The sequence below is a fragment of the Bipolaris oryzae genome, assembly GCF_000523455.1.
Source record: "Bipolaris oryzae ATCC 44560 unplaced genomic scaffold scaffold_79, whole genome shotgun sequence".
NCBI classification, from domain to species: Eukaryota; Fungi; Ascomycota; class Dothideomycetes; order Pleosporales; family Pleosporaceae; genus Bipolaris; species Bipolaris oryzae.
The window spans coordinates 57383-82816 of NW_006911355.1; the positions used below are offsets into that span (position 1 = coordinate 57383).

A 25434-nucleotide genomic window follows, 5' to 3' on the forward strand; every position below is an offset into this window, starting at 1 on the left:
GGAGGGTCGACGATTGGCAGGCGACGGCGCACCTTTCCACAGCAAGCAGGCGATGAGTGGCGGGTAGCGAGAGAAGCGAGGCCATAGGGTCGCGGCCGCCGGGCCACATGACCCAGGCCACCACGAGGCTACAGCCCACGGCGGCCAGCGGCGAGCGGCCACAGCCACACAGCCGGTACTCAGATCGCAATCCTTCCGCTCGCCTATCCCGACGTCAGGCAAGGGGACACGATGTGGCGCAGCCGTGCTCGCACCAAGCACAAGGCAAAGGCCATGTCAGTTGGTTGCATTTCGCCGACAGACCAGATTAGCAACCTACTCACTGTGCATGTGTGTACCTTGCACAGATCTCCACGCCGTTGCCGCTGCCGACTGTCACGGCATAGGAGGCTTAGCTGTGGCGAGCCAAAAAAAGACCCCTTGCGCATGACGAGGTATACCAAGGATATTATGCATGAAGTTCGTATGTCATTGATGGGGTCTGTTGGCGGGCGAGGCCTGCAATCAAAGGGAAAAGGTGGTCGCTGTGCCATGGCAGGCACCGTGGCTGGACGCAAGCAGGCTTGTTTGCGCCCATGGTACGCTCTCACACACACAGGCACACACATAGGCGGTTACGAGACGGTGGCTAGCGACAGAGAGCCGCCAGTGTGCTACGTGGTTTGCTGGCGTGCAAGCAGAGTGTGGGAGAAGAGCGGTCGTGGAGATGAGGCCATGGACCAATGAGGGGTGTAAAAGCAGGCCTCAGCGAGGGTGCATGTCGTTTCAGATTTGGCTAGTGATCGCCGCGCGACGCTAACGCTAGCCCTGGCGTTATCGATAGGCCACGGAATCCCACCTGCCCCTGCATAACTTGCAAACCCCAAGTACAGACCTCAAACCTGACGGTGGCCCCCCTGACTAGAGCACAGTACCAATACCTGCCCCTCCGAGCCATACTCCGCTCTTTTTGTTTCAAGGACAATGGCCTTGTCATCACCGCAGAACCAATCGCGTCGGGTTCGTGCCTGTCGCTAGTTGCCGACACTGATGGTTACACCACCTTTCCAGCGCCCACACCCCTCCCGCTAGACCACAGGGGGCACACTAACCGAACAGCCATGCTCTTCGTTGCAACAGACACCCTGCTCCATCGAATAGCCTATGCTTTTTCACCATGATCCGCCGGCACAGTGGCTCCCAGCTGCTAGTGCTGCCGGATGAGACCCTCCTCGGCCGCCACCGACTGAGGCTAGCTGTACGCGCAGACGACATGAGAGTTATATATTAACCCAGCAGCGTTTCGTCTCAACTGTCCTCTCACAAGCAGCTTCTACAGCAAACACCAAGACTTCTCTTTCTCCCTTTTGCTTCTTGTTCCATCCTGCCTGTGGCAGATCACATTCTTTACAACCACTGTGCGCTGCTGAAGAACTAGATTCGACAATCTACCACTCTTCTTCAAATTCGACCCGCTTCGCTCAGCACTTTTTCAGATACCCACAAACACATTCGTTCCGTCGCTCAGCTGGTCTAGCGATTTCCAACAGAGAATAGCCTTTTCTCACCTCATTCTTTCAAATATCAACATGTTCTCCAAAGCCACCCTTCTCATGGCGCTTGTCGCCAGCGCCTCCGCCCACATGAGGATGAAGAACCCAATGCCTTTCGGCTTCGACACCCTCAACAGCTCCCCTTTGGCACCTGCCGACTTTCCTTGCAAGCAGCGTCCTGGTGTGTACGACGTTACCGAGATGAACCAATGGAATGCCGGTGAGACTCAGGAGGTTTCCTTCCTAGGTTCTGCTGTTCATGGTGGCGGTTCGTGCCAGTTTTCAATCACAACTGATCAAGAGCCATCCCTGTCCTCCCAATGGAAAGTCATCCAGAGTGTTGTCGGTGGTTGCCCATCCAACGCCAGCGCCAACCTTCCAGATGCTCCAGACGGTACTGGCGCTGCCACCTTCCCAGTCAAGATGCCAGAAGACATCCCCGATGGCCGTTACACTTTCGCATGGACTTGGATCAACAAGGTCGGAAACCGCGAGTTCTACATGAACTGTGCTCCCGTTCAGGTCGGAAATGGCGCTAGCAAGGCTTCCACTGCCAGTGCTTCTCAGGCCCTCTCATCTCTACCAGACATGTTCGTGGCCAACTTGCCCGATACCGAATGTCACACTGCAGAGAATGAAGACTTCGTCTACCCAGAACCAGGCAAGAACCTCATCGAGGGCAATGGTGCTGCACTGGGCGACACCCTGACTGGTTCTGGATGTGCTAAGATGACCAAGATGGGTGCTGGTAACGGCAAGATTGGAACCCCCACTCAGCCTGAGGCATCTCAACCCGCAGGAAGCGAGACCCCAGCTGCCAGTTCTCCATTGGCTTCCCTTCCTGCCAACAACGGTGGCATCTTCGCTCCCGGTGCTTCTCAAGCTCCTACGCCCACTCCTACTCCCATCGTCTCCAAGCCTATCACCTCCCCTCAACAACCTGCCGATAGCACTCCTCAGCCACCCGCCCAAAGTGCTCCTCAGCCACCCACCCCCACCGGAAGCGCTCCTCAGCCGCCTGCCCTCAGCCCTGCCCCAGAGACTCCCGAAAACGGCACAAACACACCCTCCTCTGGCAATGGTGACTGCACTCCCTGCGACAATGATGGTGCAGTCGTCTGCATTGGCACCAGCCAGTTCGGTCTCTGCAACCACGGATGTGTTGTTGCCCAGCCCCTGGCCAACGGCATGTCTTGCACTGGTGGCGCTGTCGTTGCCTCTGCCAAGAAGCGATCTCTCCACTTCCCTCGCGCTCACCTCCACCGCCGCCACGGAGCCTCTCACCTCATCTAAGCGTCACAACCTACGCAGCTGTAAGGCGCGCAAGAGGTTCCTACATACCCAATTCAGCCGTTGGCTACGAAACACATCATTTGGAGTTGGGAAATACGGATAGGGACATATATGGTATGGATTGGGAAGGGCTTTTGGGTCTTGGTGTTCATATCTCCAGTCACATGCAGCAGATACCACTTGGGTCTTGCTCGTGACATTTCTTCTTCTTGTGGTCTACTTTTGTTACGTTCTTTCTTTCATGTTCAGCTCTTGACCCGGCTGGCATGCCTTGTTTCTTTCCTTTTTTCCCTTTATCGATGAAAGAGAAGTCTTGTGCCAAGTCTCGTGACCACGAGAGCTGCATACACACTATCTGTTGTACAATACTCAATGATAACGCTCATTTTTACTCAAACCCCATTTTCTCCAATTTTGATTGTGATGCTGAGTCTATTGTGCCTGTTTCGTTGGTGTTTCGTCGGAAACTTAACAATTATGAGTAAGAAGCAAGGGTGGATGCGAAGCGTTCCTTGTCAGGCCAGGCAGGATCAAATGTAACTGCCTGATGTGACAGACATGTCTGGCTGGAGCGGAGCATCACACTCGACCATGCTGCCTTAATCGCGAGGCATGCATTGCTGCATCTCCTATTCTTTGGTACTACGCATCTGCTTGCTACAAGCACATCCTCGAGCCTATTCACCGGATTATGACGTTAGTCGGCTGCTGATTGGCCCACCCCTCAGTGAACAGACAGCACAACCTGACTTGCCCTCTGCATTCCCACCCTCGGCCCTACCAAAGCCCCTCGCCACATCGTACACACGATAGCACGCGACGAGACAAAGTGCGACACCCTGAACAGATACGGTGGTTTGAGGTATTATCTCGTGTGTTGTCGGCCCAAGGTATTAGGAGGAGCGAGTCTCGGCCTTCGTTTCGCACGTTGCCGCCACTTGAGCTTAGGAGGTCATTGCGCTCGCCCCACTACTTCGTTACCCTCACCTCCACCGTCTCCTGGCGCTCACCCTCTACGGCGTACAGCACAGACCGCCCAACATGGAAAACCAGCAAGATGTCGACCAGACAAAGTACATCGACAATGCCATCCGCGCCGTGCGGGAGAAGAAGCCTCTCCCCGAGATTGACTTTACCCTCCATACCATGGAAGATGGCAGCCAAGTGAGCACTCAGGAACGTGTCTGCAAAGGTATGCCCGTTTCGCAGCTTTTGTCTGGCTTGTCTGCCTGTTTTCTGTCATTTCTGCTACACGAAACAGCCCGAATAATGTGCTAACGGCGCTGTGCCTACCAGACGTGCAAGCACCCGCCTTCCACCCGCCCACCGACGAGCAATTCTTCTCACCGCAAGATCGCACCAAGCCCAATATCCAGTTCCTCAAGCAGCACTTTTACCGTGAAGGTCGCTTGACCGAACAGCAGGCGCTATGGATCATAAAGAAGGGCACAGAGATTCTAAAGTCGGAGCCCAACATGTTGGAAATGGACGCTCCCATCACTGTCTGTGGCGATGTCCACGGCCAGTACTACGATCTCATGAAGCTCTTCGAAGTCGGTGGCGACCCAGCGGAGACGCGCTACTTGTTCTTGGGCGACTATGTTGATCGTGGATACTTCAGTATAGAGGTGAGACTGCCACAACTGCGAAGCTTGCCACCTGCAATTCGCTGACAACCGCAGTGTGTTTTGTACCTATGGTCCCTCAAGATTTGGTACCCCAACACCCTTTGGCTCCTCCGAGGAAACCACGAGTGCCGTCACTTGACCGATTATTTCACCTTTAAGCTCGAATGCAAGCACAAGTACTCCGAGGCCGTATACGAAGCATGCATGGACTCTTTCTGCGCATTGCCTCTGGCTGCAGTCATGAACAAGCAGTTTTTGTGTATACACGGTGGATTGAGCCCTGAACTTCACACTTTGGACGACCTGAAGACTGTATGTGTTACTCTCAACGCTTCTAGCGCCGTAACTGACTGTCGTAGATTGACCGCTTCCGGGAGCCGCCAACGCATGGTCTCATGTGCGATATTCTGTGGGCTGACCCACTCGAGGAATTTGGCCAAGAGAAGACCAACGACTTCTTTGTTCACAACCACGTTCGTGGTTGCTCATACTTCTTCTCGTACCCTGCTGCCTGCGCTTTCCTCGAGAAGAACAATCTTTTGTCTATTATCCGTGCGCACGAGGCCCAGGATGCTGGCTACCGAATGTACAGGAAGACACGGACGACTGGTTTCCCCAGTGTCATGACAATCTTCAGCGCACCCAACTATCTGGATGTGTACAACAACAAGGCTGCCGTACTCAAGTATGAGAACAATGTCATGAACATTCGGCAATTCAGTAAGTTCATGTCACTCATTTAAGGACTAAGAGACTAACACCTCCAGACTGCACACCTCACCCGTACTGGTTGCCCAATTTCATGGACGTTTTCACATGGTCATTGCCATTCGTTGGAGAGAAGAGTACGTGAAGCAGATGAACTTTTTAAGTATCTTCGCTAACTATTCTTAGTCACTGACATGCTCATTGCTATCTTGAACACGTGCTCCAAGGAGGAGCTCGAAGAGGAGACACCCAGCTCCTTGGCTTCCGGACCATCTTCGCCTCCTCTCTCGAGTCTAGATCCAGAATCGACCGAATTCAAGCGTCGTGCCATCAAGAACAAGATTCTGGCTATTGGTCGCCTCTCTCGAGTATTCCAAGTGTTGCGTGAGGAGTCTGAGCGTGTTACAGAGTTGAAGACCGCTTCAGGAGGTCGACTCCCGGCTGGCACTCTGATGCTTGGCGCAGAAGGAATTAAGCAGGCAATCCACAGCTTCGAGGACGCGCGCAAGGTCGATCTGCAGAACGAAAGACTCCCACCAAGCCACGAGGAAGTACGCAAATCTCAGGAAGTCAGCCGAGAGCAAGCTCTTGAGAAGGCAACCAAGGAGGCAGACAACGATCAGGGCCTGGCCACTGTGGCAAGGCGCATTAGCATGTAAGTATCGCTAGATGGCGGTGCAATATTGCAAGTACAGTGGCTAATATGTGCAGGTCATCTGGATCCAGTCGCAACCGAAAGAGCTAGGCGCGATTTGCGCGTTCGTGGTCGGAGAGCGAAGCCGTGAGACGAATCATGACATGACATGCTGGTTTGGTTGTTGATTTCAGTATTGGCGGGCTACCAAATGTCATCAGTATACCATTCAGGCGTATATAACGTTAAAGGTATCACCCTACGATGGGTGGTAATAATTTGCTGGTCGACTGTTGCGGCTTTATTGAGCCGAATCCTCATTGAGACACAATCAATTCACGTGCCTAAATGTATGAGTGGTTTTGTTGTTGTGAATGTAGTATGTGGTGATGGTGGATGAGATAGTGCTGGCTAGTGCTGGCGCACGTGCGCGGGCCGAAGCTAGCTTTGCCGACCTACGTCAATTGCAGTATTGCAGAGGATGATAGTAATGCTCAACTTCAAGCCCGATGCCTCCATGGGTGGCCTCAGTGCCGCGACTGACCATCTTTCGCAAGGCAGGGTCGATTGATCGGATTCCGCTTGCGCTCCGCTGTCGCAGTGTCCCAAAGTCGCCATGTACGAGTCTCCGCGCCCGCTCCGCATCGACGCATGTCTCGCCGACTGCGATAAATCTGCGCCCCAATGTCCCGCCACGCAACCAGGAGCTATACGACGCCCTATCCGCTCTCAGTGGAGCTGCAGAGACACACGTCAACATTAGTAGATTACAGCTGGCATTGCGGGGCCTGGCCGCCCAAGATGCAGTCACAAGAGTCGCTGGTACGATGCACACGCAATTGAGTGCGGGCGGCGTAGGCGCTGACAGTGGCATACAGTCCTTGGTTTGAATAGCCAATTGAGCGCACAACAATTGGCACGGTTGCTGCTTGCTGACCCATTGGCCGCTGAAGGGCAATGGGAGAAGGAGCTGGCCAAGGCAGGCGTCGGCAGTGATAATGCTGTGTTGCTAAAGTGGGTGCCCTCAGGTCGCTGCAACGAGGGCGCAACAATTGACATGTCTGCGCAGGTACGGCACCGACCCCGACGACGTCACGCCATCACCACTGTATAGAGTTCTCGCCGTCCCGTCGCGCGTTCTCCAATCGCACAATATAGAGGTCCTTGTTTCGACGGTAAATGTCAATGTCAACAAATCCGTCCCTCATGTGTCAACAGAGAGCTCCACCGAGTCGCTGTTGGTCCCCAAACTCCAGGCCACTTCTGCCAGAGGATTGCCCGTCCCATATCCGGTACATAAGACGTTAGTATTAGGAGAGGGACTCGACAGTGCCATATCCTATGGTAGATTTTCCGCCAACGGTCTTGATGAGATGCAAGACATGGTGAAGTTGGCTATTGATTTGCCAGTGCCATCGACCGATTCAAGTTCAGATCTTAACGCCGAAAGTGCTGCCATCAACATTGCATCTGGTACTAAGGGACTTGACAGCTTCCGCGAGTCTATCAAAAACGCGACTATCTATGAGCGCGCTTGGTTCCAGAGCGGGCTGCCAACATTATCTCAATGGCTGGTTCAGGATCTCAAAACTTCCAGTGGTATTAAGCCTCCACTGAGGACGCTCATAGCTTCTGTTGCAGACGGTGTAGAAGCAAGTGTCGCAAAAGAAGATGCCGCTCACCTGCAGAGACTTGCAACTGTCCAAACTGACGATGAGGTCACTGCATCGATTCTTGGCCATCTCGAGACTTGGGCTGAGAAGTCGCACGCCGAGCTCCGCGACCAGCTCGACGAAGCCTTTGCAGCAAAGAACTGGCACAAGCTAGCCTGGTGGAAGCTACTCTGGCGTGTCGACGACGTCACAATGATCAGTTCCGAGATCCTCGAACGACGCTGGCTTGTCTCTGCAGAGAAAAACAGTGTCTATCTCGCCGGTCGCATGAATCAAGCCGGGTACCCCGACGAGATCCAACGTCCCATTGCCTCCAGCATCCCCGAGGCCACAACAGTCGACACCGCGCCCACAGCAGAAAACCAACGACTAGACCTCTCAACCACGGTCCGTAAACCCACCCCCTGGCACGCCCAAATCTCCACCGCCCGCACCTCCCTCATCACCGACACCATCCCCCATCTCCAATCCCTCGCCCAACGCCTCCTCCTCCAAACCTTCACCACAACCTCCCTCTCCACCGCTGCCTCCGCCCTCCTCTACCTCTCCATCTCTTCCTTCTCCGTCTTCGAAGCCTCCGCCGTCGCTGCCCTCGGCCTCACCTTTTCGCTGCGCCGCACTCAGAAAGTGTGGGAAGGCGCACGTGAATCGTGGGCAGCTACTATCCGGGAGGAAGGGAGACGCACGCTTAAGAGTACGGAGGAAAGCGTTAGGTTTATTATTGAGAATACAGAGAAGAAGGAAGTGCCTGAAGAGGAGGATGTGAGGGAGAGGCGAGAGGCGAGGGAGGCGGCGAGGAAGGTTAGGGAGGTGCTGGGGAAGTTGGAGGGGAAGGGGAAGGGGGAGGATAAGGGAAAGGAAGAGGGAGGAGGTGTATGATAGTGTAACATAGAATTCATATGCTTGACTGCTCGTATGATGTACTTGGGATGTTTTTTTGTGTGGTGACATGTAATGTCTGGCTCAGACTACAGGGGACACTGGATACACGTGTACGTGCAGTGGTGGAATAGTGAATGTGTGTGTATTACTTCTGCTTAATATTGTGTATCCCACACTACTAGTAAGAAGCAAGACGGTCCAGTGGATATACATGTATGGAAATGATAGTGTAAGATGCAGGAGGGGGGGGAGAGAAGTAAAGTGTAGATCTTGGGGTCGAGAAGAAGTTCTCATGAACTACAACTGTAGGTTTAGGGACGGTATGTAGAGTTTGGAATTTCGAACATTAGTAAAGGAAAAAAGCTGCACTGTGTGCTTTGTGTTCACGACAGACTCTTATCAGTAGTATGTAATATGCCTATACCGCCTATACCGCCTATACCTACCATTGAAAGACCATGTGAACACAAATGTTTAAGAAAAAAAGTGAGTGGAATTGGTGAGAATAACTACGAAACGATTGCAAGACACTGTAATGACTGTCCCCCAGTATACATATTAATTTTTCCAGCTTACTCAATATCAACATCCCCCTCAGCAACACCACTTAAAATTCCTCTCCGAGCCTGGGCTTGCCTCCCTTCCAGTCATCCCTCTCGTAGTACCGGAAGACAAGATCGTATCCATCCAAGTCGTGAACAATGCGATCAACACGGCGGTAGCCGGGAATCACCTCCATTCTCTTGCCCTTGTCGGCGTTCTTCAAGGGCAGCTCATCAGCAGTGGGCTTGGCCTCGAAAAGAGTGACGCTGAACCTGCCGGGCTTGAAAATTCCAACAACATGCTCGACAATGTCGGCAGTCTCGCGGCCACTCTGGCGAGCAGGCACGTTGGTCTCAAAGGAAGCGTAAGAGCATTGAGGCTCAGGAGTGACATGCACAGTGAAGTAATGCGTAGCGTCAGAGCCCTTCTTGGAGCCATTAGGAGCACCTCCAGGAGCAGGGACGACACCATTGGCAGAGAAGCCGCATGGCGTGAAGAGATAAGCGTCGATACGGGCATCGGGATACTTGGTGGTAGGATAGACGTCGGCTAGACCGCAGTGCTCGGAAACGACCGTACCAAGTGTGTGACCTTCGGTAGTCAGCTCCTCAGGGAAGGTAAGCTCCTCGTCCGAGCTGAAGCCAGAATGGTCAGAAGATGTCTGCTCGAAGACGTCGAAGCTATCATCCGAGGTGTGTGTGTTGGCAGCCGAGTTGAGGACAGTAGAGCCACCCAGACTCTCAGTGTGGCCATTCTCTTCCGAAATGGTACCCAGGGATTGGATAGCGTTTTTACGAGCCTCACGGACTCTCTGGAGGTAGCGACCTTCCGCAACCGCACTTGCGTCCTCTAGATAGAACTGACGGGCGTTCTTCTCGTCGAGGTCGGTCATCAGAACCTCCAGAGTCTCATCCTCCTCCTCATCGGTGGCCTGCTCGCGCAAGAGGCGCTGAGGGTGGCTCACAAATTTAGTCTCAGTGTCTGGCTCCGACCTCTCCTCACCTGGGCTGGGAGGAGGAGTGAGGCTGGTGTCGGGGCCTGTGATGTAGAGATACCAGTGCTCGCCGTTCATCTTGCCAATCATGTAGGCGCTGCCGCCTTTGAAGCGGTCGTCAAGGTAGCGGACTTCATCGCGCCAGCTACGGTGGGGGCCGCGCTGCTGGTCGGGGTAGAGGAAGTTCTTCCTGCTGTAGAAAACGCGGTATGGCGTGGCAGCTGGAGCGACGCCCGATGCCTTGGGGGCGACATACGGAAAGCCAGCGTTGGCAGCGATTTCCAGCATGCGGGTCAAGCCCCAGAGCAGAGTCGTAGTGCCGCAGGTCTTGAGTACGACCTTGTGGGGGAAGACAAACATGCTCGACTCAGAGAGAAGATAGGCATCGACATGCTCGGATTCAATAACGGAGAGAACCTTGCAGTTGACCAGATCGAGCATGTCCTTCCATACTTCGGCTGACACCTTCTTCAGGCCGAGAGGGCCGGCCTGACCAGGCAGCTCAGTAGCAGAGGGGCTGAACCATACTTCGAGGAGCTTCTCGGGACCTTCGAACGAGTTTGTGGAATCGAGGTCGATGGTGGCCTCCTTGTTGATGGTCAAGTGAGGGGTGCCAATGTGCGACGAAGGCGAGGCAGTGTAGTGCTGCGGGATCTCGGTAGCGACCATTTCTTTTACTGTACGATTGGCACGGGCTCGGAATTTATCTAGCTGGGAAGCGGTTTGCTGGTGTTGAATAGAGCAAACTGGGAGGGCAGGCTAGCTGTGAAGCTATGTGCAGCACAACCTCGCTCAGACAAGCAATGCGGTGCTCGCCTGAGAAGAATTGGCCCACGGGTCGTGAGGGTTAGGCGAGGCTGGCGTGTGCCAGCAGCAGTGGACGTGGAAGTATAAGAGCGACCGTAGTCGATGTTAGGGAGGACGCGCGTTGAGGGGGATAAACGAGGCCTTTCGCCGGGAAATGGTGGCAGCCGATGGGGTCCTCGATACCAGATTCCGATACCCTGGGCAAGTATCGGGTCCAGCAGACGAGGAGATCTGCTTCAAAGACTAAGAAAGATGGATAGTGGGGTGGAAGTGGGTGGTGTAGTTGGTGTTATCGAGGCCTGTGGGTATAGAGGTCAGCGCCGTGTTCGCAGTGCGTGTTGTGTTTACACAGAGCTGCTTTTGGAGGAGGCAGAACTCACTTCGCAGGCTTGGAAAGAAAGCGTACCAGGTCCTCGCGACGCATAGAATAGCCGAAGCAGGCGACGACAGACGGACTGCTGGCTACAAAGGCCTATGCAACAGCAGAAGCTGGAGAAAACAGCGCGTCTGCCAGCGTGACGACGGTGTTTTGAGAGGGGCGTAGAGCACAGAGATTACAATGGGCGACCACGACGTTGGGCGCTGACGACCGACTGTGAGCAATCAGTCGCCAAACTCTTGCAATTAAAAGTGCGGGGAGGCGGATGCAGGCGCAGTTGGGGGAGAGAGGCAATAGAGCGATGGGTGAAGAGGCAGAAGAGGGAGAAGCAGGAATATACGTACAGCGGACGGTATTATGGAGTGGGCTGAGGAAGCAAAATTCTACGTGGCAGTAGTTGTTGGGGCGACGTTGTGGAAGCTTTGGGCCTTCACGCGACAGGCATTTTTTGACGAGTGCGGTGTTTTTGCAGCAGGACGTCACCGCCCATTCCAAAGTGGCTGGGGCGTTCGCGCCAAACGGCCGCTTGGGGCCCGACGCTGCCTAAACTTAGCCAGGCGACGTCATCATCACTCAGGTACATTCCCTTCTTCTCTACCATTTCCTTACTCGGTTTATCCCTCATCAATCCGGCTATCCATGCATCTATTAACATCTACAAACCTCTCACTCCCACTCTCCCCATTACCATTGCCATCGCCATAACCCTCTCATCTCATCTCGCACCAGACGTACTAGCCCAATGCCATGTCATGCCATATCACATGCAATAATGCAGAAAAAAAACCACGCCCCCAGAACATAACCATGCTAGATCCCCATATCCCCATATTCCCATGTCGACTATCCGACAGAACCGCCCACCGCCTCTGCTCTGCTCTGCTCCGCTTCGCCGCGGTATCATCGGCTCCAGGTTATGCCAGCCTCTTGTGCCGCAGTGCCACCGCCCTAAATGACCGGCATACTCCCGGCGACCAGGAACACACATCCCTACACTTACATACGCCATGGTACCGCTATACCTTTTGCAGCCCCTCACAGCCTCCACCTTAGTCTTTTCCCAGCTATAGCAAACATACTGCAGCCATCATATACCTATAGCCTCAATCCACACCTCTTACTACCTCACCTACCCCTTCTGGTACTTTGAATATGATCCGTCCCTTCTCCACCAGGCTGCTGAAACACTCCCGCAAATCAATAACTAGCGTGTCGGGCGTCTCGAATCCTGGTAGCATCGCGGATCGTCCATTGTGTCGCTTGACCCACGACATGTCCCAGAAGCTAGTCCCCCACATCAGAGGTGCAGACGAATTGCTATTGTGCGGAAGAAATGTCGATACTCCAAGCGGCGTCGGTATGTAATTGGAATACCATGAAGACATTGTGTCCATGTATGCACGCCGCAGCCAGCGAAGAGCCTAGGATGGTTTATCAGCCGCCATACGGAAATTGGGGGCCGAATTGGATGATGCTCACTTACCGCTTCAGGTCCCGGCAGCCACTGCAACATTGTAAAATTTAACACCTCTGTCGGACTCCATGTATATCTCTCGCCGTCGCTCTCCTCTTCTCTTGCAGTATAGTCCGGGGACTGTGGCATGAGCCCTGATGGTACTTGACCAACTTCAACCTGCTCCTCATCACTCTGCTGCATCTCCAGCTCAACTGGCGAAAGGAATGGACTCCTCGGTCTGCCAGAAAATGGACGTGGAGCAACATCTCGCGTATGTATAACGTCCAAGAGTCCTGCAAGCAGGCCCACCGGCGAGTCACATAGTGAAAATGCCAGTGTCTGCGGCCGAAGCGAGTAGAGACGATGTAGTGCCGGTCCCAGTGGTTGACTACTACCCATCTCATTCTGCGTCCCCAAGTCCTCCCTCCGCTGTCCAGATCGCGGTTCGACATCGCTACCAACATATCCAAAACTCAAAAACGGTACCCTTGCCTGCGTCAATTCCGCAATCCGCCACTTGACATACTGCAGCGGACTACGTCTGCACGTCGGCGCCTTGAACGCTGGATTCACCGTATGCACAGCGAGACAAGCTTTCGGATAACGTATCGCTAGCACGCGGCAAATACTAAATCCCCTGCGGAAAAATTAACACTAAACCATTATTCATTCACGCAATTAACTCACCACCCTGTCCCATGCGCAACAAACTCGCCATATCCTAATTTTCCCATCAACTCTGAGAATACCTCTGCCGTGCCCTCTAATCCAAACCCTTCCTGCATACTCGCATCACTAAACCCAAAACCAGGTATGCTCGGTGCCACAACATGGAACGCCTGGGGTACCGCACCGCCCATATCAGGTACATACTGCGGCTCTGTCAGCGCATTTATGATGCGTTGCACCTCTATAAAAGACGAGGGCCATGTGTGTGCAAGTAGTAGTGGAATAGCACCTGGTCTTGTCGACCGCTTGTGTACAAAGTGCATGCGGAGAGACTGCGTTCCTGCCGGCGATGTGGTACGAATTGTTGTGCGGAACTGGGGGAGGAGAGAATTGAAGCGCGATTCGGCGGCGCGCCAATCGTAAGTTTCTAGCCTATAGGCGTGTTAGCCTATATGGAAAAAGCGATTCGTATTGCTGAAGGAGAGGGGAAGTTAGAATGCAGTACCAGAAATCCAACAAAGGTTCAAGAACACGCTTCGGTGTACCATGTTCCCACATCCGCTCTTCGGGTAACTCCAACTCCCGTGGCAGACGCGTCATTTCAAGTTTCTTTCTTGTGAGTTCCAGGTATTTGGACGATACCTAGTCCTCATATATTAGCAGGATATATGGAGAGGGGGGGGGAGGGGAACAGGAGGATACAGTACATGCATACTATACGTAGTGATAGCCTCATCGCCATGTGCTACCGACCCCATGATTCTCTCTTTGCCGGGATAACGTGTTCAGTAGAAAATGTCGCTAAGAACCAGATACGATCAACGTAACAATGTGAGTACTACCACGTAGTAGTTTTCAATACCGAACACAACACCACTTGGTATATCTCAACAACAACCACAAAATAATAATCACCAAAACAAACACAAGCATCAAACTAAGAAGTCGGAGAAAAAAAATAAGGTGAGACAAGAGAGAAAAAAAAAGGGTCCATGTAAAAGTACAAGGTATGCCTAGTAACACCCACTTCTATGTATATCCCTCCCTTCCCGCCTCCCCCCCCCTTCCTTATAAGTAGAGCAAGAGATCATCCCGCCCCTCAGTCCCCCCCTTCGTCACCCACACGGCACACACAACACAGCAGCTTGCGCGTCTCCGCATAATAAGCCTTCAAGCCACCAAAAGGAGCCCTCTCCGCCGAGACGGTCTAGAAACCCGGACGGAGTTTGTCGGGGGGTTTTTAACGTGGTAAATCCACACATCTCTCCCCTACTATCGTTTTTGGGGGGGAGTGGGGGGCGTTGGTGTGGCAAACAGGGACCATAGTTATACTCTAAAAACTTACGGAAGACTGTGTCCGTGTGTGTCTGTGTGTGGCTGTGCAAGTGATCGACAAGGCAAACATCAGAATATGGAATTTGTAGGGCTTTACATGTAAAAAGGACACACATACCCATGAAAACAAGGCACACCAATCACAGGGGTCCAAATACTTGTAGTTTGCTACTATCACCCGAAACCTACGGTTAGGAAAAAGAAACTAGTGGCAAAAAATGGCTTCATTCGCCGCCTCGTTCGTCCCCGTTCGCGTTCGAACCTGCAGAAAGAGGGCTTCGCAAGTAATAATGCATGTGTACTTTAATTTTATAAAACATGTGTCTAACTGGTTGTACTTTGATCGGACCAAAACAAGGTGCGCTCAGCTTATACGTCTCTCACGCTCGCAGCGCCGGGGTGACCGCTGCTGGTCGACGAGGGCGAGCGTTGCGCGGCTTGAGCAGCCACGCCGCGCAGGTTGAGCGAGCCAATTCGCTGCACTAGATTACTGCCCACGGCATCTACAGCGCCTCGCGGTTGCAGGAGCGAAGGAGCGGTAGCCGCTGCCTCTTGCACCTTGAATAGCCGGATGCTAGTGTTGTTCCATACCCCAGCCGTGCCCTTTGCTACAAGCATCTCCGCTGCGAAGACGAAACCCCATAGTAGCGATTCGTACCAACCAAGCGACAGCGGAGACCATTCGAACAAGTGTACCCTGATTGGTGACGGCTCGATGCCGCGCACTTCAGTCTCGCGAATAATCTTGAGGGCTTCTGCTGTATCATTGGAGTTTCCTGAAGCGGGTAGCTTGGGGCCAAGCTCCGATATCAGCATCAGGATAGTATGCAGCGGCAACTCCGAAAGCCATCCTTCCAACTAAAAGACTATATTAGCAGATGCGTATGGTCGAAATAAGATGACTTACCCATGGGACAGATGGCGTAAAGAACTCATTGGAAGCCATTGCCGGACCAGCTGCGCTGTGCAAGCTCGTCATGCTGTTTTGCCTGGAAAATGCTGGCTGGCCCACTGGTCGCTTGCCTCGTGCCTTTTCTGACATACCCCTTAGCTGCAAAGGTACTGAATCGTCCACAGATGAGGCTATCGATGCACTTCTTGAAGCGCCCGAGGGTGACTGTGGAGGGGATCTGATTGGCCCGGATGTGCGCGACGCATCTGCTTCCTCGTCCGAATCATCGTCGTCGCCAATTGCAAAAGCGCTGTCTTCTTCCGGCACATTTCCCAGGGTGGGTGTTCGCGCTACTGTCGGGCTCCTTAGACTATCTATAGAGTTTGTGCGTGTCATGTCTTCTCCGCCCTCTTTCCGTAGTTGATTCTGGCGCTCAAGTTCCTCTTGGCCACTTTCAAGTGTGAAGTCTCGGAGCGCTTGGAACCGCTTCCGTGAACGCACGATTGCGTAGACGAGATTTGGGTTGTCTGTTGATAATTCAGTAACTGGCAAATAGTGATCGTGCCGATCAGACTTACGCGGATACTGGTGCTCTATTATGGCATTCAAAACCTCCAAGAGCGAGTGTAGAAGTGTGTGGTTGTTTTCATTGGCAAGCAAGAAGCTAGGCGAAGACATGGACGCAAAGAGCTGCAACAGCTTGGAGCTAGTCGCGCGTCCAAGATTCTGAACATAGGCGGCAATGTTGTTGAGTATCGCAAGCAGTGCAGGGTATATCGCATCAAGTTTGCCTTTGCTAGTAGTAAGAAGCGTATAGATTGACTAGTATGGTTAGCAGACGCACGGCAATTGTTGGCTAGGCTACGTACTGTAATGACATAGTCGGCATATGTGCCATGAAAGTTTGGTATACGAATGCTGGCTGGAAGCGACTCTTGGCCTTCAAATGTCTTGTTGAGGCTCTTGCCAAACTGTGGCTCGACGCTCAGTGTCTGGAGCACGAAGATGCACATGCGGACAAGACCCTGCTTGGAGGGATCATTGCGCTGATCAATGGCATAGTACAAAACCAAGACAACAAAGTCATGGGCTCTGTCGGTGTCGATGATGAAGGAGCGGAAGCGCTTGTTGCATTGCAGCGCCTCCCAGAAGAGCATGATCATCTCCGGTGCCCATGTTAGCGACTTGTGACTACCAGGGAGATAGGACGTATTTGCTTGAAGCTAGCGTGTGTTAGCAAACAGAAAGGCAGTGGATTTGCGTGTTGCGTACCGGCTGGTTGAGAATTCTTGTCATGCCATCGACGAGGAACTGGAAATCTTGCGGACGGTGCAGGCGACCAAGAAAGTGACGGAAGAAATTCTTGGGCGCCGGGCCATTGCCAGGCTCAGGGATGGGATACAGGACGAGTACCAGTAGCAGCTGCAAACAGTACGTGACCAAAATCTGCCGCTGGTCCTTGAAGACGACGTGGTCGTAGGGCACGCGCCATGTTGCGGGGTTGTACTTGAGCGTCTGTGGGGGATCAGCGGCTACACGAGGAAGCGACGAGGGACACACACAGTATTGAGGAGCGAGCAGAGCACAGACAAGACGACCTGTTTGTCTGGACATGTGGCGATGTATGTGATTGCCTTGACGCCTTTTACTGGCAGCACGCCTGCAATTGGTTAGCATCGACTTGATGTGTGCGCATGGTAAGGTGCATACCCGCCGACATGTACATGGACTTGCTGGCCAGGGTGAGGAGCAGGCGCAAGATCTCGGTCCTGTTGCTTTCAAACTCCTTTGTGGATGCGACGGGCGTGTTGCAGCCGACGCCGCTCTGCCAGATGGCATAGCTGACTTTGTTTTTGCCCGGGGCGACCTTGGGCAGGGTGAAGTCGGAGAAGAAGAGCAGGTCGATGAGGGTGTCGATAATCTCTTCGGCCAGCGGCTTGGCCTTTTCAAACTCGGGCTCCTTCTCTGTGGGCGTCTGTTCCGGGTCGGCTTCGTCGAAGATGACCTCGCTGCGCACAAGCTGGCCTCTGCGACTGCGCTTGCGACGCTCAGCCCAAAAGAACTGGTCCTCCCACGTATCGAGGTGGTCGGCCTCGTACAAAAAGGGCAGCAGGCGGGTGAGGACACGAATGCAGTTGAGGGCATCGCGCTCCGGGGCGAGGTCGGGGTCTGGGAACGAGGGGTGGTTGCGCAAAACTATGAGGCGCGAGGTGACTGCGAGCACCAGCGTTTCGAGGTTGGCTAGGTTGTTGTCGCGGGTGCGGCGAATGTCTGCGGGCGAGAAGAGGGAGAAGACATCTTCGGTGGATTCGGGCAGCTCCCAGAACTGGCAGCCAAGGTCAGCAGAGGAGCAGGATATGAGTTGAGCAGACGGCATACACCGGTCCAGTAGACATCGTCGGCAGGGATCTGCTTGGGCTCAGACAGGCGGAAGATGCCCTGCTTGAAGGAGAGTTTGGAGTCGGATGCGCCCATTGGGAAGCATGCTACGTCTTCATGCGCTCATTCTGCGGGGGAGAGTGTCTATATGTGGGGGGTGTATGTATCTACGGGTGTGGGCGAGTGTTTATCTGTGTAGTATGCGTGTATTCTGGCCAGAAAGCAGTGCAGCCTCGCTGACAGGGACAAGGTGACGTCGGCCGCCCAGCTGCACACCCACCCGACCCAATCTACCCCCGGCCATTCACATGTTTTCGCGTCTCGGCGCGTCTTTTTCTTCTACACACACATTGTGAATTCATACATGTTGTTTGTCTCGCTGGCACCTGTCATGCGTACATTTACACACTTGTACCAGCGTCCTCGCTAGTAAAGTCACTGGGTTCTGGGCTCTGCTGCAGGGACAGGACCGCTCTACTAGCCTTACATAATCACTGCACTGCCCTGCCCATGGTACATCATATCGACGACTGCTGCCTGCGAATCCCATCCGTTCTTATTTCACTCCCGTCCGCGCGTCCTTCCCTTCTTCCTACCTCGCCCGCGCCCGTCCCTACCCTCATTGCCGCGTCCTCGTCTCCAGGTGCCCATCTGCGAATTCCTACGCCCGGCGCGCGCCCTTGCCACCCGCACTTCGCTACATAAGAGAGCACTCCGCCACCATGCCGCCAAAACGAAAGCTCGCACAGACGGCTGCTGACGCTGAGGCTGAGGATGGCTGGGACGATAACGACGAGGGCCCCATGAGCGACCAAGAGACGTTCGATCAGCTTAAGGAAGAGTTCGATGTCAAGGCCATGACGAAGCGCGCGCGCGCTGGCCGTGTCCGCGACGCCGCAGCCGATCTCTTCAGAAAGTCGGACCAGTGGAGTGCGCCCCTCAAATCGGACCATTACAATCGTCCCCTATGGGTCAATGATGCAGGCGGAATCATCCTCGAGTCCTTTCATCCACTCTTCGATGAGGCCCAAGACTTTTTGATCAACATCGCCGAGCCGCAGTCGCGTGTCTCCAAGATGCATGAATACCAGCTCACAACCCACAGTCTGTTCGCTGCCGTCAGTGTTGGTCACTCTAAACAAGAGATCATCGAGAAGCTTGACCGCTACTCCAAAACTGCCCTGTCTGAAGCCATCATCCAGTTTGTTGAAAAGTCCACGTCCGCTTTCGGTAAGGCCAAGATTGTGTTGAAAAAGACACTGTCCTACATAGAAAGCGAGGATCCTGCTATCCTCCAGAAACTCCTCCGCGACCCCGTCGTCGCAGAGTGCAGGGCTGATACGACCGATGGCCTCATCAAAGAAGCTGCACCCAAGATTGGTCAGATGGCGATCCCAGGTACCAAGCTAGCCGCTGGTGCAAATAACATGGCACAACAGCAACAGCCGGAAGTTGCTCAAAATCCTGCTCCAAGCGATATGATTGCTACACTGCGCGAGGACGACGATGATGACGAGGTCGCCCAAGTCCACTCGTTCCAAATTAAGAGTGAGGAGCGTGAAAAGGTCGTGAAACGTTGCCGAGCTATTGGCCTACCACTGACTGAAGAGTACGACTTCAACAATGACGATACCAATCCAAACTTGGAAATCGATCTCAAGCCGCACGCCCAGATTCGATACTACCAGGAGAAGGCTCTTAGTAAGATGTTTTCAAACTCTCGTGCCCGTTCAGGAATCATAGTGCTGCCATGTGGCGCAGGTAAGACTCTAGTCGGCATCACAGCTGCCTGTGGTGTGAAGAAATCCGTCATTGTCCTGTGCACAAGTGCCATGTCCGTTGTTCAGTGGCGCGCCGAATTCATCAAGTGGTCGAACATTAATCCAGAGGATGTGGCCGTCTTCACGGCAGATAACAAGACCCGTTTTCCTCGTCAGGCTGGTATCATTATCAGTACCTACTCTATGATCAGTAATGCAAGAAAGCGTTCGCACGATGCGGAAAAGGTCATGCAGTTCATTCGTGGGCAGGAATGGGGGCTGCTGATAGCTGATGAAGTGCACGTAGTGCCTGCCAACATTTTCAAGAAGGTCACCTATGAGATCGCATCGCACGCAAAACTCGGCTTGACCGCCACTCTCCTTCGAGAAGATGACAAGATTGATGATCTCAACTTTCTCATTGGTCCCAAGCTCTACGAGGCCAACTGGCAAGAGTTGTCAGAACAAGGACATATTGCCAAAGTGCAGTGTGCAGAAGTTTGGTGCCAAATGACGCCTGAATTTTACACTGAATGGCTCAAACCTTCATCACTGCAAAAGCGTGCATTGCTTTCAATTATGAACCCAAAGAAATTCCAAGCCTGCCAATTTCTCATCAATTATCACGAATCGCGAGGCGACAAAATCATTGTCTTTTCGGATAATGTGTACGCCCTGGAGAAGTACTCGCGTAAGCTTGGAAAAGCATACATTTACGGCGCAACTCCACAACAAGAACGTCTTCGTATCTTGGAGAACTTTCAACACAACGAGCTCGTCAACACCATTTTCCTTTCCAAGATTGGCGACACCAGCTTGGACCTTCCAGAAGCGACATGTCTGATTCAAATCTCGTCACATTACGGCTCGCGTCGTCAAGAAGCGCAACGACTAGGCAGAATTCTGCGAGCCAAGAGGAGGAACGACGAGGGCTTTAACGCATTCTTCTACTCTCTGGTATCCAAGGACACGGACGAAATGTACTACTCATCCAAGCGACAAGCCTTCCTTGTTGATCAAGGGTACGCCTTCAAAGTCATCACCCGTCTCGAAGGACTTGAAAACTTTTCACAACTAGCATTCGCGACACCGCAAGAGCGGCGAGAGCTCCTCATGGATGTTCTGCTTGCCCGTGAAGAGGATGCCAAGGAAGAAAGGATCGAAGGCGATGCGTTTGGCACAAAGTACGCTTCGAACAAGGGCAACAAGAAGAAGTTTGGAGTGCGGAGAGCGGCTGGCACACTTTCTGAATTGTCTGGCGGACAGACTATGGCATACATGGAGGTCAACAAGAGCAGGAACAAGGAGCTCAAGGGAACAAAGGGTGTCCAGAATGCTTTTATGAGGAAGCTGGCGAGGTCGGGAGCCAAGAAATAAGGCTTTGCTCTTTCATCCTTATGTTTATTGGGTATATATGTTGTATGTCTTTGTGCTTAGAAGCAAACAATAGAGAACTGGGGCCGAGTGGCTTTACTAACAGAATATCCAATCATTTCAACCCTATTGACATTGATCGTTTCGCTACAAATGTGCGTAGTAATAGCTCGTTTCTCACCCCGCACTCATACTACCTTGGCATGACATTGCCAGCAGGCTCAACTCCTTCCGCCTCGACAATCTTGGATATGAAGGCTTCAGCCGCTTGTGACAACATGGCGCTTTCTAGATCACAGTGAGCTCCTCCAATGTAGGCGACCAGGTTTGTCCAGGGCGCGTTCATCTATAACAGTTACATTAAACCGTGAAGCCATTACCCGAAGCCAATAGATCTACTACTACGATGTTCCCGCCAATTAAGCATGCATTTCCGACATGGACGAACTCCTCATCGACTCTGAAGATATTATCACTCTTTGCACAAACCGACTTCTTAATAATTACAACAGACCTGCTAACACACTTCTTTCTGATATTAGCCATGCGCAAAGTTCCTCGGGAGGCAAGATCAAATTAGCTTTAGCATCTAGCAGTAAGAGCCATAGCTATAGATTGAAAACTTCGAGCCTGGAGACGAAGCAGTTGTTAGATTTCTTCCAGCCAGAACATCAGATTCTGGGCGGCAATGCACGACTATATATAGGTCGAGGGAAGACCGCACCTAACGTATGTCTAATGGCGTTAGAATCATTGAATTCAGCGCATGATGCAGAGGATACGATTAAGCCTGACGAGTGCTTAGTATTTGAAGACAGTGTAACAGGAGTAGAAGCTGGGAAAGTGGGGATGGATGTGCTCGGAGATGATTGCCAATTATGGGAAATTGATGATGGTTGGACTGAAAGAATGTCTGGTCTGAAGACTTCAGTTGTGGAATGTATGGGATGGAGATTCTATAGTGTATATAGACGAACGAAGCTTATTATTGAGACCAAAAAGCAATGATCTCATCGAAATCTTCCGGTGTCAAGCTATTCACATTTCAAGCCTTTCACAGCCAATAGCAAGCATAACGAATTTTACAACGATCGACTTGGAAATATGCAGTGTAGTTTGCTAAAGCCATATGCACTGGATGAGGGATAGCGCCTTGGCACCATATGAAGTACTTAGACTAGCTAACAGCTACCTTTCCACCATCATCAATCACACAATACTTGATTCACTGCTTATTTCTTGACCGTACACTAGGCTACAGCATACCCAAAGTGTTCTGACCGCTCAGGACCTGCAACGAGTCAGTCAGCATCATCCGATAACTCAAGCATGAGTACACGCTTGGCAACCACCCGGCAGTTGACGAGCGACTATGCTTTTCGCCTAATGTTATCGCGACCGCAAGAAATCTTCCCCGAGTTACCGTTATGACAAGACACTGCCAAGGAGGCTACCACGTCACATCCCCGCCTTACCCCAGGGCTTGGCTCCCCATATCACACACGCCATGTTGTCCAATTTTCTATGTAACGTGCATCCAACTGAGCTGTATTGGGTAGGTGGTTATGATCGGGTGCTGTTACCCTTGTGCTCCACCTCTGTGTCCAACCACTATTGTGGGAAGTGTCAAATTGTAACATGGTACTAAACCGAGGGAGGGCAACTCGTTATACATCCTACGTTGGACAATCCTTGCCACGAGTGTGCAAACAATTGGCTTGTACAGACATATTGAGTGGGATTTTCGATGAGCCATTGTGACATTTGTGAGACCCGACCAGCACTTGGGATTGAGAAAGAGAAAATTGGTTCTTCAATACCAGAAGACATCGAGAGTAGCCTAAGGCTTGCTGAGTGCACTCAGTAGCAACGACGTTCACATTACATTGGGCCTAGTATTCTTATGCATTAATATGGAGATTAAGAAATCACTAATACTATTCAAGCTTCTCGGATCTAGTTTTGGTACCGGCGTATGGTCTTTACAGTGCCGAGTTTCCATGGTGAGTTCACATGTCCACGTGCATGAGGGGTTGACGGTGGAGATAATGCCAGGCCTCGCTAATGTATGGTACGACTACGGGTAAGGATTCGTGGTCATGTATAATGTCCAGCTGGTCCATCTTGCATTTCTGTCGGCTGGAGTTTGTTGAATTCCCCATCCATATTACTCTTATCGACAACAGTCAAGATGGCGCGCGATGCAATGGACGATTCTGCGTCCAAAGACCATACCTATATCATGGAAGAGGTTCCTACCGAAAAGGCATCATTAGCAGGCTTACCAGATCACCTGCATCAGGCAATGAGAGCTGGGTTAAGCCAAGAAGATGCAGAGTTTCTCTACAGCGTTGACAAGGCAGAGCAAAGGAAGATTTTCCACAAGGTTGACTGGCGCTTATGTCCCATGCTCGCTATCTTGTACCTCATCTCTCATCTTGACAGAGCAAATATCGGGTTAGAGGCCCTCTTTATCTTTAACCAAGCGCATTGAGCTCCTGCTAACCTCTGTACAACAGAAACGCCAAGATTGAAGGGCTCGAGAAAACTCTGGGAATGAAAGGCACGGATTACAATGTCGCGCTCATGGTATTTTTCGTGCCATACGTCCTCTTCGAGATTCCATCCAACATGATTCTCGCAAAGTTCAAGCGCCCATCGTACTACATGGGTACGCTGACGCTATGCTGGGGCACTGTCATGACAGTCATGGGCCTGGTACAGAATCTTGCAGGGCTTTGCGCTACGAGATTTTTCCTTGGTCTGTTCGAGTGAGTTATCCGCAACTGTAGCCTGCCATTCTTTGCTAAGTAGTTGAAGAGCCGGTTTTTTTCCTGGCGCGATTTACCTCGTTGGCCAGTGGTACCCACCAGACCGTACGCAGTTTCGTATGGCGCTGTTTTACTGCGCGTCTGCTACGAGTGGAGCGTTCTCAGGACTTTTGGCTGCTGCGATTGCTAAAATGAATGGTATGGAAGTTCTTTGCTGTGTCTTCTGAGCGTAACTGACCATTGGACGTAGGGATTGCTGGACTTGAGGGGTGAGTGTCGTCGTGAGCATCTTACTAAAACATTGAGAACTAACATAGTTTGGTATGAAGTTGGAGATGGATCTTCATCCTGGAAGGAATAGCCACTGTTCTATTAGGCGCTTCGGTTTTCTTCTTGTTACCAGACTCGCCAGATCACGCAGCCGGTCGATGGCTTACAGTTGACGAGGCGCGCTTCCTTCGCCTCACACACATTGTTACGCGCGGTGTGAAGCGCGAGAGACGGGTCAATGCCGAGGGCAAGAAAGAAAGGGTCAAATGGGGCGTCATCGGACAGGTTGTAAAAGACTGGCAGATATACCTGCAAGCCATGGTTTTTGCGAGTAACGCTGTACCAAACTACGGACTAAAATTTACCATGCCTCAGATCCTGAAGAACAGTAAGTTGTCAAGCCAGCTCGTACACTTTTCAAAAATACTTATCATTCCAACAGTGGGTTTCACAAGTACAACCGCACAACTCATGACCGCACCACCGTATGCATGTGGTGCAATCTCAGCATTAGTGTCCTCCCTACTTGCCGATCGATTTACATGGCGTATGCCCTTTATCGCCACCGGACAAGCTCTTCTCATCGTCGCGTACGCCATTCTATTCGCCAAAGCAGAAGCTATCAAAGATAACGTCGCAGTTTGCTACTTTGCAGTCCATGTCGCTTGCATCGGCCTCTACCCTATTCTCCCAGGATGCAATGCTTGGACTATTAACAACCTCGCCGGACCCGAAAAGCGAGCTGTTGGGTACGTCCTTCATCTTAATGCATCCCAGTAAACAAAATTCATGGAAGAAGATGGTAGAACTGACTTTGGAAAATAGTATCGCAACTATGATTTGCATCGGCAACCTAGGAGGCATCGTTGGCTCCTTTATCTTCCAAGAAAAAGAGTCACCGAAATACGAAACCGGATTCGGCTCGTCGCTCTCATTTGCAGCAGCGGGGCTTGTGTGTGCTTTTACGCTCGAATTCTTGTTCTTCAGGATTAACAAGAGGAATGCGGAAAAGACGGAGGAGGAGTGGCGCGCTATATATACCCCCGCGCAGTTAGAGAAGATGGGAGATCGGAGTCCGTTGTTCAAATATCATCTTTAGTTTGGCGGGTTGGCAGTATTTTGTATGGAAATTATCGGATGGTTCTGGGAATGGGTGCGGTGGAAGAGCCGATATTTATTATCATTGAAATCGACTTGGAATAACTACTCGTAGCCAATCTATCACGCGCACTCTACGACCTTATTGCAAAGTACGGATTAAGGGCAGGGTTCTGATGTCCGCTTTTCAGACCAGTCATTGCAGGCTATAATTCCAAATCATGGATAAAAAACATTGTAAAGCAGGTCCTAATCAGCCGGGTTATGTGCATCTTACTTCGTCATGTGCTTGGTACTGTCAATCTCCATCCATGTCGAAATGTGTATCCTACAGAATCAAGCGAGCGTAAGCCTGGT

At 52.1% G+C, this 25434-nt stretch overlaps 9 protein-coding genes across 9 annotated transcripts; 6 read left to right on the forward strand and 3 right to left on the reverse strand.

The window, feature by feature from the left end:
- Positions 1–1568: 1568 nt before the first annotated feature.
- COCMIDRAFT_5928 (lytic polysaccharide monooxygenase) lies at positions 1569–2825 on the forward strand (the record flags this gene model as incomplete). Its single annotated transcript, XM_007690475.1, has 1 exon — positions 1569–2825. One exon carries the CDS (start codon positions 1569–1571, stop codon positions 2823–2825), a length of 1257 nt encoding a protein of 418 aa, XP_007688665.1.
- A 1041-nt stretch (positions 2826–3866) lies between these two features.
- Positions 3867–5820, forward strand: COCMIDRAFT_97258 (uncharacterized protein; the record flags this gene model as incomplete). The annotated part of the gene is made up of 6 exons (XM_007690502.1): positions 3867–4017; positions 4122–4453; positions 4508–4765; positions 4813–5173; positions 5221–5298; positions 5348–5820. The coding sequence occupies 6 exons, from the start codon at positions 3867–3869 to the stop codon at positions 5818–5820; spliced, it is 1653 nt and encodes a 550-aa protein (XP_007688692.1).
- Positions 5821–6304: 484 nt separating this feature from the next.
- Positions 6305–8347, forward strand: COCMIDRAFT_97249 (uncharacterized protein; the record flags this gene model as incomplete). Its single annotated transcript, XM_007690503.1, has 3 exons — positions 6305–6617; positions 6674–6809; positions 6865–8347. 3 exons carry the CDS (start codon positions 6305–6307, stop codon positions 8345–8347), a joined length of 1932 nt encoding a protein of 643 aa, XP_007688693.1.
- A 610-nt stretch (positions 8348–8957) lies between these two features.
- COCMIDRAFT_97319 (uncharacterized protein) lies at positions 8958–10556 on the reverse strand (the record flags this gene model as incomplete). The annotated part of the gene is made up of 1 exon (XM_007690504.1): positions 8958–10556. One exon carries the CDS (start codon positions 10554–10556, stop codon positions 8958–8960), a length of 1599 nt encoding a protein of 532 aa, XP_007688694.1.
- Positions 10557–12176: 1620 nt separating this feature from the next.
- On the reverse strand, positions 12177–13956 carry COCMIDRAFT_97238 (uncharacterized protein; the record flags this gene model as incomplete). Its single annotated transcript, XM_007690505.1, has 6 exons — positions 12177–12494; positions 12557–12640; positions 12701–13157; positions 13217–13630; positions 13704–13840; positions 13906–13956. The coding sequence occupies 6 exons, from the start codon at positions 13954–13956 to the stop codon at positions 12177–12179; spliced, it is 1461 nt and encodes a 486-aa protein (XP_007688695.1).
- Positions 13957–14902: 946 nt separating this feature from the next.
- Positions 14903–17900, reverse strand: COCMIDRAFT_97333 (uncharacterized protein; the record flags this gene model as incomplete). Its single annotated transcript, XM_007690506.1, has 8 exons — positions 14903–15391; positions 15441–15952; positions 16004–16247; positions 16295–16648; positions 16698–16940; positions 16988–17085; positions 17136–17751; positions 17805–17900. The coding sequence occupies 8 exons, from the start codon at positions 17898–17900 to the stop codon at positions 14903–14905; spliced, it is 2652 nt and encodes an 883-aa protein (XP_007688696.1).
- A 626-nt stretch (positions 17901–18526) lies between these two features.
- On the forward strand, positions 18527–20941 carry COCMIDRAFT_97278 (uncharacterized protein; the record flags this gene model as incomplete). The annotated part of the gene is made up of 1 exon (XM_007690507.1): positions 18527–20941. The coding sequence occupies one exon, from the start codon at positions 18527–18529 to the stop codon at positions 20939–20941; it is 2415 nt and encodes an 804-aa protein (XP_007688697.1).
- A 435-nt stretch (positions 20942–21376) lies between these two features.
- Positions 21377–22468, forward strand: COCMIDRAFT_37417 (uncharacterized protein; the record flags this gene model as incomplete). Its single annotated transcript, XM_007690491.1, has 2 exons — positions 21377–21854; positions 22419–22468. The coding sequence occupies 2 exons, from the start codon at positions 21377–21379 to the stop codon at positions 22466–22468; spliced, it is 528 nt and encodes a 175-aa protein (XP_007688681.1).
- A 661-nt stretch (positions 22469–23129) lies between these two features.
- Positions 23130–25078, forward strand: COCMIDRAFT_97338 (uncharacterized protein; the record flags this gene model as incomplete). The annotated part of the gene is made up of 7 exons (XM_007690508.1): positions 23130–23395; positions 23458–23635; positions 23823–23907; positions 23960–23978; positions 24039–24367; positions 24422–24728; positions 24805–25078. The coding sequence occupies 7 exons, from the start codon at positions 23130–23132 to the stop codon at positions 25076–25078; spliced, it is 1458 nt and encodes a 485-aa protein (XP_007688698.1).
- Between the last annotated feature and the right edge of the window lie 356 nt (positions 25079–25434).